The following is a 10,884-nucleotide window of genomic DNA, read 5'->3' as shown; positions in this document are numbered from 1 at the left end:
GACTAATTAGTCAGAAATGTATTTTAACCTCACATTTAACCTAGTTAACACCTTAGTAAACTCACCACTAATTTAAGAGATATAGTGCACATAGTGTGACAAATCAACAGATGATGTACCATTTCATAATGAGAAAGTTTTCTTGAGCATTATGCGCCATATTTTTGAAAACTGGTAATACTTCAGAATTCTTCTAGAATGTGGAAGTACCAAAGGCTACAGCTAAGGTCTAAACAGAAATATATTCTCTACCTGCCTTGAGATTTTTTAAAGCAATCATTTATAAGGATTGCATCAACATCAGTTAGCAGAGGAAGATCAAACTTTATTGAAACTGCTTGCATACAAAATATATTGCACTATAACCAAACAAATGTCAACATAAAATCCAATCTGTTGTAGCTAATATGTACAGAGAATATTGCCCAAGAGCAGTTACATTACAAGGTCAGTCTACCTCGGTTAATTATCTACAGTATTTTAAACCAAACAGCTTACAGATGATGTGTGCAAGGTACCAATTTCTGTTTTCAAATACTATACATTCCCAAAATAAATAACTAGAAATCAACATTAATGTTTGGCAATACTTTTTAAGACATTTTTATATTTGTTAAATCATGTGCAGTTTGTTGCCATTTTTAGTATTCTCACCTGTATGCAAGGAAAACAGTGAATGTAGGAAGCAGAGAAACAAAACTCACAAAATACATCAGAGGCAAGGTCAAGTTTGTACAATTCTGTACATAATGAGTGGCTCTCATTCTGGAGTAATTTGAATAAAAAAAAAGGATTAAAACGGAGGTACTTATATAGCTGTGCCCATTAAGCTTAACGTGTGATGAAAAATAAAAGAAAGCACAGCTCCTCCCACTACTTCCCACCCTTCCCTAGTGTACCACTATACTTTGGATCAAATTCTGCATCTCATTCCAATGGGCTGGTAATTCAGACCTTGTACCTCAAAGTATGATGGATTTGTTCCAACCACAGCATCTCCAGTTACTACACCAGGACTTTTCAGGACGGTGATTTTCTTTCTACCTCTCCTGAGACAGTCCCCAAATTAAAATAACAATGCAGAACTTTTTGGGAGGATGAAAAACATTAGCGCTTTAAACTGGTCATCTGGCCAAACAGCAGGCACACATTACTAGATGTGAACAAATTACTTTTGTTCCCTCAGTAACAATGAGTTGTATTTTTTTGTTGTTGCTTCTTTTTCTCATTTTTTTTTCCTTTAAGTTCTCCACAACGTAAAGTTTTTTTTTAGTTTTTTTTTTTTAAAAATCTATACTGCCTACAAAGAAAAAGTTACAACCCCTTTTTCAGTAACACTATTCGCCAAATCTTCAGTGCAAAATAAATTTCCTATTCTTATAACTGCCTAACCCAATGTTTATGTAAGGAAAAAATTATGGAAAGCATGCACTTGTCTATAAAGTACTAACATCTGACAAAGATTGCTACATATATTTTACATTTAGTGTTACCAACTCATCTTCCCTGAATTCTGCATCCAAATATAGTATTCCTACCTGCCAAGATATAAAAAAGGCACAGATCATACAACTTTTTTTGCTAATGAAAATGACAACTGTTACATCACACATATTTCAGGGTCCACTAAAATACTGAAAAAGGTGGACCAGAACGTGACACAGGACATAAAACGACATAGCATTTCATGAAGAACTTGTAAGTTAGATTGAAAACAGAAGCCAATTTGATTACTGCAAACACTATTTATTCTGAGAATTGAAATTGAGCAGTGATTTTGACCCAGTGCGTTAAAATGGTACAACTGAACAGAAAGTTTACCAATGCACAGCTCAGTATTTTTAAAACAAACAAAAAAGGTTCTTTAATTGTTTGAAGTGCAATATGTACTTGAAAGCGATTTTCGGAAATTCAGGTATTTTTTATGCAAATATTTTAATAACTTTTTATTCTGAAAACAACTGCATACTGTTGATGTTAAAAAAAGGCTAACAGAGAACATATGTTCATTTCATGCCCTGCGCCATCTTGCCTACTATTTGTCTTTGGCCTAACAAGTTTCTCTAACGTGGAATAGGAATTACTGAACAGTATAGGAAATATGACTTCAGACTTATGCAGTTTAGGGTACTCCGTTCACCAGCGGCTGTTGGCCATCTGCGTTGTCCGCTTTCTCTTTCTTCTGATTACGTTCTTTACCTGTGCGCAGCCGGCTGCCTTCACTGGAGGTATTCTGTAATGTTTTAGTGTGAACACTCCTTTCATTATTGCAGTCAATTCTGATCTGGAACAAGTCAGAGTTATATAAAGCATTCTCCTCCTTTTGCCTACCCCTTACGTACTTGCAACCTTTGCAGCCAGGAAGGAGAGCTTTTTATTAAAGTCAGAAAAGTAGTGCCAGATCCTTAAGACTTTGTTAAAGACAACTAGCTGAAAACAGGCACCAAATGATTATGTTTCTGTTTGAAAAAGCCATGTTCCTTGAAACACACACACAAAAAAAGCCACCTCACACTCTAGACTACCTAGCCTTTGAAAGGCGTTCCCTGCACTCACACCCTCCTGAGAGTGGAAGAAAAAAAGTGTATGTGCAAGAAGAAGTTGAAGAACTTTCAGTACATGTAACTCTGAAACATCATTTCATTTTTAAAAATTCAAGGTTCGAGTTGTATAGAAGCATTTTGAAAAAAAGAGTTCTAGAAAAATCATGAAATGGTATCAACAATAAAAAGTCACCTACCCACGCACCTTTTGAACCTGAAAAAAAAGTCACTGAATCCACCAAAAAGACTGACATGACTGTTATAAATAGCCACATTTTATAAACACTCAAATAAGCATTAAATGTTTCTAACTTGTAGGAGGTAATCCCTTAGTACTACTTCTAGCTTATTACTTAAAATACTACAAGAAGGTTTTATGATTTGATTTGTCATATTTCAGTACTAACTTAAAACAAATTACCTCTAAATCTCAGAGCAACAGAAAAAAAATTATGACTGATGATTTTCTTTCTTTCTTTTTCCCTAGTATCAACATTTGCCTTCATTTACTTCGTTCTCCTTTACCTACTTAAAGTAGGTAACAGCTTATTAACAATAAAGTCAATTGCTGATTAGCCAAAAAGATTCATCTGAATCTCATCAGAACTCCCTGTAACACCATGCAAAAGGTGGCAACTACTCATTTTCTCCTCCCAGTGTAACTCATCCTATGCAGTAAGAGATGGTTGAAGGTCTGCACGTTGCACACAAAGCGAGAACAGTTTCCGTTTAGGGAAACTTCAAGTATATATCTAACTTTGCCCGGTGAAATGCACTTGAAAAACTGTACCAGTATCCTTATAAAAATCTAAGTACTTCCAATATGTGACTTGAACTGTTTCTTCATTTGCATACTTAATTTCTCTGGAGATTATGGCTGCAATACACATACCTTTCTGCTTAAGCATTCTTTTTCCTCAGTTACAGTGCTTGTGTTGAAAAGATAAAAACAAGAGTAGACAACATCTCAAAAGAAAAAAAGAATTATAGGCTAATGATCATAAAGAATACAATAAAGCTGCCTAGTAAAACCTCAGGGCTCAGGAGCAGAGTTTTAATCCAAGGGAAAACTAAGCTCAGGAAATAAGCTCTAAACTATCAGTCAATTCGTGGTCAGTTTGAGCTAAAAAAAATAAAAATCAAACAATGCCACTTAGTACTTTCAGAGACTGATAGCAAAACAAAGACCTCCAAAGCAGCCTCCGCATTAGGTAGCTGCATCTTGATGTATCAGGCAGCATGAATGCTAAAAAATACAGAACACGGCTATTCTCGTAAACACGATTAGAAAATGAGGAACCACAAGGCTCCCATGTCGGCTGCTGTTCTGAAGAATCGACTGTTAGCATATAACGATCACGAAATTTTAACCACTGCATAGTTCTAAGAAGATAAAAATTACCAGTAGAGATCCATCTGCTGTTCTCCCTTTCGCATCTCTTGAATTACGCTGACGGTTATCTGTTCTTGACTGCTCATCACTTCCTGCAAAAAGAATTAACTATGTTTCTCAATAAGGATGTAGAACTTTATTTAAAAAAATACAGTAACAGGTAATTACTCCAAAGTTTCCATCCTAAAGAACATTAAAAAATACCCTCGATAGAACAGCAACAATTCTTTAAGTATGACTGAAGAATCACCACAGAAGATCTTCTCAGGTGGTGAATCACAGTAGACAAAAACCATAGCACTTAAAACAGTAGAGTTTAAGAAAGACCACTACCTGAAGGCAACTGAAGATGTCTTACCACATGATCAGCCACAGGACAGAAAGACACAATCAACTTAAGTACAATTTAACATATCACAGTCTCTGTAATGACTCTCTAATACTGCATTCCTTTTTTTCTGGAAAAAAATCTTGTTGAACCAAGCAATATCCATAACTTGAAAAAGAATTTCAAAAAATATGCAAAGTTGTAGAATAATTATTTTAAGTGTATTCAATGAAAAAAATCACATCAGTAAAGAAAATTTAACTCCAATGAGTTCACCCATTTTACTTTTGTTTCGCCTTTTCCATTCGACATGTAAATTCCAAATTTATATAACCCTATTGCATGGAAACCAAATACAAGAAGATGGGAATATAAATGATAGGAATGTGTAAGATTCTAAGACATTTTACATACACTGCCAAAACAGAATTTGATTCCTTGACCTCTGTAAGTAGTGACATAACCCACAAGCGTAAGTCAAGACGCATGTTAGGAGAGCAAATTACATGAAACAATCACAACTAACTCACATAGGGAAGAAACTTGTTATAGAATGCATGAAAGGACCTCAGAATGCCTTCTCAGCAAGTCTCCTTACGACATCAAACTCTGGGCAGTGGCTTATGTACTTGGAGTTTAGGGCTGCCAATTATAAGGACCTCCATGAGCTGAAGGAATTGGCTGACTGGAAACTCATTAACATTAAAGAGGAACTTAAAGTCCCACAGCTTCTGAGTAACTCCATCCAACAGTGTCTGTTGTAGACAGACTGCCTATACAGCAGCTCCAGAGGAGGAGCTACGGTAGTCTGCTGGACAACAACTCGAATAGACATAAGCATGCTATCACAGCAGTGACAGCCAGCTGAATAATGACTTGTGTTACTACGTGTAGTCAGCAAGTCAAAAGAAGGGATTTCCCTTCTGCTCAACATTCAGTACACATACTAAGTGTTTAGTTTAAAGAGACTGACAAAGTGCAGAGAATTCAAAAGAGGGCTTCTGGGAAGGCTAGGGTGTTGAAGTACATTACGTGAAACAAGAGGCTGAGAGAACTTTGCTTAAGAATACCAACACTGACCTTCTCCAGAATTAAGTCTAGATTTACCTTTGAATCCTCCACGACCCCTCCCTCCTTGCCCTCTTGCACCACCTCCACGTCTTCGTCCATCTCCTCTGCGAAGGTAGTTGTCTCGTTCCTCTTCTGCTTGGGCTAATGACCAATCACTAAGTTCATCTCTGTGATCAGATTCTGTTTCAGAAGCATTCGATGCTTCAGAATTAGTTCCTATCAAAAGGATACAAAAAAAATCCAAAGTGTGCCACTGTAGCTCACTATTATAACAGAACAAAAAATACATACATGCACTTGAAAATTTTAGTTTTCAACAATTTTGGAATTCTTGTTTCCCAATCTCTAACACAGATGTACTTCTCCAGAAAGTCAATACAGGTACGTTCAATAAATCAGAAGTACACATCACTTTAAGTTGTGCACCACACTTTCATGGTTACTTGGTTTTAATAGTCTTATCAATTATTAGGTCTGTTGTGCAAATGTAGTAAGTCTAGTCAGATTTAAAAGAGACTGAATTCCTGAATTTAACTTGTCCTGTCTCAGCCCACACCCAATACTCCTTTATTAAAATGGGGAAAAAAAGGCTAGAAATGTATCAGACTGAAAATACTGTCAACTCTGTAATTTTTGTAGCTAATAGATCACTTTTCTGATAGTTTCATTCTTTATCCCAATCTTACTTTCATATAACACTTCTTAGCCATGTCAGCCTTTATCTTTTTGAAAAAATCATAAAGGGGCTTCTACAGAAAAACACTGGTCTTCTGCTACACTGAATGTATTCCTGAATTGTCTTACCAAGCTCATACAGGCCTTTCAGTCAGGACAAACATCAGCAGGCCTTTATTCCGGATACTGAGGTTACAAACAGCTCTGAAGTTAAGATCCCAAAACTATCCATTAATAACTTAAAGTTTAAAAGAACAACCTTATTTTCTTGACTATGCTCTTCTAGTAAAAAAAAACACAAATTGAACTTAATATGAGGTAAGCACTCCTGTAAATTGAACTGCATACAATATCTTTTCTGATTTTATTTTTATTTATACAAAGATATCCTCTTAGAGGGAAATGGAAAACCAAGGCACCACTAAAAACTGGTTAAAATACAGATAAAATAACAATCTCTGCCCTGAACAGTTTATACATACACGTGCTCTTAGAGACAGAAGCTATGTGAAAATATTAGTAGTAAATTTCATTTCAGCGTATTTTCTACAGCAAAAAAGCCATTAAATAGTCTTCAAATTTCATTACTTAATATGAATTGAATTTCTCATAGAACACTCACATTTCCAAAGAATTAACTACTAATAAAACAGGATTCAAGAAAGCAATATCTAATTGGCTACTATGAAAACTGTAAGCATGTTTCTAGTTACCTACCCGAAGCGTAGCCTGGACCACGTCTGCTATGCCCTCTGTTTCTGTAAGGTCGACTACCTCTTCCGAGCCCTGGACCTTCATCAGTCATGTATCCTTTTTCTTTATCTGTACGATTTGGTGGCGGCCTAGAAGTAGCTCCGATCTGTCGAAGCTGCTCATCAATCTGCAATCTTTCCAAACGTAGCTGGTCCACCTCCTATGGAAACACAAGCATAACAAAGTCAGATGTAACCATATGTGATGATCCAACTGTATTTATCAGGACAAAACCAGAAGTGTTTCTGATGATAATCTATTTCATTCTTCGAGAATAATCTGTTGTATAGTTATGAAAATGTTAAATACACAGTGAAATTCACATCTTTTATTTTTTAATACAGTAATATCCATTCATACTGTCCCAACAACAGCATGGTGTAAACTTCAGGTAAGATTTCACCACAAGCTTCCTATTCTTGCATACAGAAACACGAAAATTAAACAATTATGATGTAATAGCATGGTTTCATATAAATGCCTGGACGTTATATTGTTGTTAAATTCTAGCTAACTATAACAGTATCAGGGACATAAAGAAGCATCAAAGCATAGAACACAAAGTGCTGTAACTCAGACACAGAAAGACAAGTTGGCACATGGAACTTCTGAACACATGTAACAACTAGAAAAGATACACAAACAGGAGCTATTGACAGCAACACGCTTAGAATGCACTTCTGTTATACATTGAGAAGTTGCCTAGTTAATATCAACAGCTGGTAGCAACCTTTATTCTCTCTCATTTGTTTTTTTTCTTTTTGTTCTTTTTTTTTTTTTTCCTTTTTTTTTTTTTTTTTCTCTCTCTCTCTCTCCTTTTTTCCTTCTAAATTGAGAAATCTATTTATAAAACCCAAAAAAGTTTCACCTCCACCAGAGAACAACTGAGGTTGGAAGGCATCTTTGAGGCTCACCTACTCCAATTAGGACACTGTCAAGCCCCTTCAATACTTAGAGAAATGGGATTTCTTTCTTCCTTGTATTTGAGATTGATTTTTCTTCTGTTTCTTACTCCATTGCTTGTGCATTCTAAAAAAACATGTATTTTTATTCCACCCTTTTGACAGTCAATTCTTTCAAAAAATAAACAAGCCAAAAACCAAACCAAGAACCAAGACCAAAAAACCACTGTGGCTTTTACAATAAACCTTTTTAGATTGACTGGATAGAATATCAATTTTTCAAAAGCCTTTGGGGCCCGAACAGATTTTGTTTATCATCCTCCTCTTACCTTAAGTATTAGAAAAATTACAGTAGCAGAAAAGCAGTTTTATCCTCACCTTTAAATAATTAAGATGATAATCCAGAAGAACAGTTGCGTTAGTGATGCTATCCTTGGTTCCAACAAATACAAATGGTACCATTCCCTAAAACACAGCAGCATAGTAACATTAATCCAATGGTTACTGATTAACCATGAAGTATCAAAGAGAACCTAATGTTTTTATAAACCAGAAAAAAATTTTTACAATATGGATAAACATAAATTCAAAATAAGACAACAGTATATTTAAATTTTATGCTGACTAGATCACCTAGACCAAATTCTCCTGATGCTAAAAGCTAACATTGCTTAAAAAAACTTTGACAACGTCCACATTTTTTTCCATATCAAATGAAATAATAAAACATACCATATTTCTTCCCTTCTTTCATAACTAGCATCACCTTTGTTGATCATGTTTGCTCTCACACAGCTACTTTTAAACTGCAGGTCATTAAAGAAAACTTTCAGCTTTTAAAAAATTAACACTGTCAAACAGCCCCAACTTATCTTTCTTAAGGATTTCTCAATTGGTAAAAGGCAAACCAACACATCAAGCAAGAATTACTAACATATGCGCTGTTACCTTTGAAGCATTTTAAGTCATTCATTAGGTAACTGAAAGAAAGTAGAGCTAGAGTTGAAGTTGTAATGCCTGGAATTACAACCTTTTCAGATAAAGTACCTGAAGATCAACTTAGGTGATTAACTAGTCCAAGAAATAGTGCCTAACGGGGCACCGAGCACTAAAAACAGCTAAACTTTAGCACTACTGCCCACACAAATACGAGCTAGATTTAAACTACTCGAGACTACCAGTGGCAGCCTCAGAGCAGTAAAAGCTTTACTGAGAACTGAAAAAGTCAAACTAAGTCTTCTAAAGACTCAAGACACTGAAACCTATGTCAGTGCAGACAGAACTTGATCACCCTAACTGAACTTACCTATAATTGAATAAATAAATAATCACTAGGTTACCTCATCACAACCTTTAAGCATGTACTTAACTTCCACCATACATACAGTTGTTAAACAACTGCATTTGAAACAGATTTGCTTTTGCCCCCATACAGCTTCAGCTGAGAGTGACCGAAGATGCTCTTAAAAAGCAAAACAGTAAGTACATTCATAGCTTGCTGAAGCTCCCTGAAATGACAGTGACAGAACTATAATATTTCTATTTTTTTTAAATGGGCAAATGACCCATTAGATTTTATACATCTGCACTAAATATACTGCAAGGAAAAAAATGCATACAATTCTTTTATTCTAGGAAGCCTCAATACTAACACTAGATTTAACAAGGATTAGAAATCCTTTAGCCACTGGCATGTTCAACTGAAATATAAAACTTAAAGTACGCCAGATAATATGAGTATTTAATAATTAAGTTTTTTTTTAAATATAAAAAAACAACAGAATGGGCATTAACCACTTCATAGTATAAGCTTAAGTAAAAGACAATTGACTCAAAAACAACTTAAGAAAAAAGCAGACGCACACTGTCACTTTTAGCCAAGGGGCCTGTGTGTACAAACGACAACTCATAACAATTCGAGCTAGTAATAATGTCAAGCAATTTCAGCCCTACAAAGAATTCAAAGTGCTTCTTCATCAGACCTTATTTCTAGCTTCAAAGCAAAACCAGAGTCTTCCACCTAGTTTCTGAAGTGAATTCGGAGCAACTTATGGGCATAAAAAATTTAGAGACAAATAATATAGCACCACAACAAACATTTCACTTAAAAAATTTCACTAAAAAAAAAAAAAAAAAAGTTAAATCTGACAATCCTGATATAAAATTAAGCAAGTTACGAAACCGCAGACAAAAATCCATGGTAAGATCCTGATCCACTTCAGTCTTAAGAGACAAGAACCCAATGCTGTATTCAGATTCAAAACCAGACTACAGTTCTGCACAAAAAGCAAGCCTGCAACATTTGTCTCTGCATCCTGGAAGACTAGTATACATTCTTTTCTAATATGACATAAAAATAAGTTTACAAAGACCAACTCTTCTCTGCCATGCTTTGACCTGAGGAGAAAGAAATACCCACATTACAGTCAGAACTTCACCTTACCATTATGAAGATAGAAGGAAGAATCTATGTTATCACTGGGCAGAACACAACCATCAGATAACAAAGCAATCACATTAAATGAAAACATACCTCTTCTTGTGGAATATTTTTATCATTCTCAGCCTCAATTCTCACTCTTACAACACCAGATTTGTCCACTATCTCCTGAATCAGTTTTCCGTTTTTTCCAATTACTTTCCCTACAAAAAGGACACACAAAACATTCAATTCTCAGGGCTTTTCCCTAAGGATTGAGAATATTATTATTCTGTAAAACAAAATCATTTAGTTAACAGTGAAAGAACTTATCAAAACAGCTTGATACTCCGTGACACATTTAACAGGAACAAAGAATCTTATGACTGCTGAAAAGCCTACAACTTAACCTTTTTTTACAGGACATCACTGAAATGAAGGCGGTAAATATTGAGTGCATAACAGCTGAAACAATTAATCCCTGGAGAGCAAATTAAACTTTTCTTTTAATCACACAGGACATCGTTCTTATTATTCAAATAAGAACTAAATTTTCACTTCTGTTTCTTTTTTTGTTTTAAAACCATGAAATTTTAAACCCTAAATATTTGTAGAAAATATGACAAAAACAGCTGCTAAGATCTTCTTGACCACAAGTCAAAAGCTTCTTTTGAGTAACTTACTCCATTATACCTCTTTGGTATAACAGTTCCCTAACAAACAAAACAGCAAAAAAAAAAACCTTGGTGGCAAATTAAAAAAAAAAAAAAAAAAAGTCAAACCAAAACACAAAAATGAAC

The 10,884-nt window shown here is 35.0% G+C and overlaps 1 protein-coding gene across 2 annotated transcripts in view; it reads right to left on the bottom strand.

Moving 5' to 3' along the window:
• Nucleotides 1–2,122: 2,122 nt before the first annotated feature.
• Nucleotides 2,123–10,884, bottom strand: part of FMR1 (fragile X messenger ribonucleoprotein 1) — a gene marked incomplete at both ends in the record, with an annotated part of 28,537 nt that continues 19,775 nt past the window's right edge. Inside the window, 6 exons of one of the 2 annotated variants that reach the window (XM_079542082.1) lie at nucleotides 2,123–2,284; nucleotides 3,946–4,028; nucleotides 5,372–5,551; nucleotides 6,728–6,923; nucleotides 8,044–8,130; nucleotides 10,199–10,308. In XM_079542082.1, the coding sequence (XP_079398208.1) occupies nucleotides 2,123–2,284; nucleotides 3,946–4,028; nucleotides 5,372–5,551; nucleotides 6,728–6,923; nucleotides 8,044–8,130; nucleotides 10,199–10,308 (818 nt within the window). The remainder of the gene's footprint in view (nucleotides 2,285–3,945; nucleotides 4,029–5,371; nucleotides 5,552–6,727; nucleotides 6,924–8,043; nucleotides 8,131–10,198; nucleotides 10,309–10,884) is intronic. The other variant, XM_079542083.1, reaches the window with a different exon arrangement.

This window comes from Tetrao urogallus, assembly GCF_951394365.1.
Source record: "Tetrao urogallus genome assembly, chromosome: 13".
In the NCBI taxonomy this organism is placed as follows: Eukaryota; Metazoa; Chordata; class Aves; order Galliformes; family Phasianidae; genus Tetrao; species Tetrao urogallus.
The sequence above is the reverse complement of the archived record's forward strand: the minus strand, read 5'-3'. Positions and strand labels throughout refer to the sequence as shown.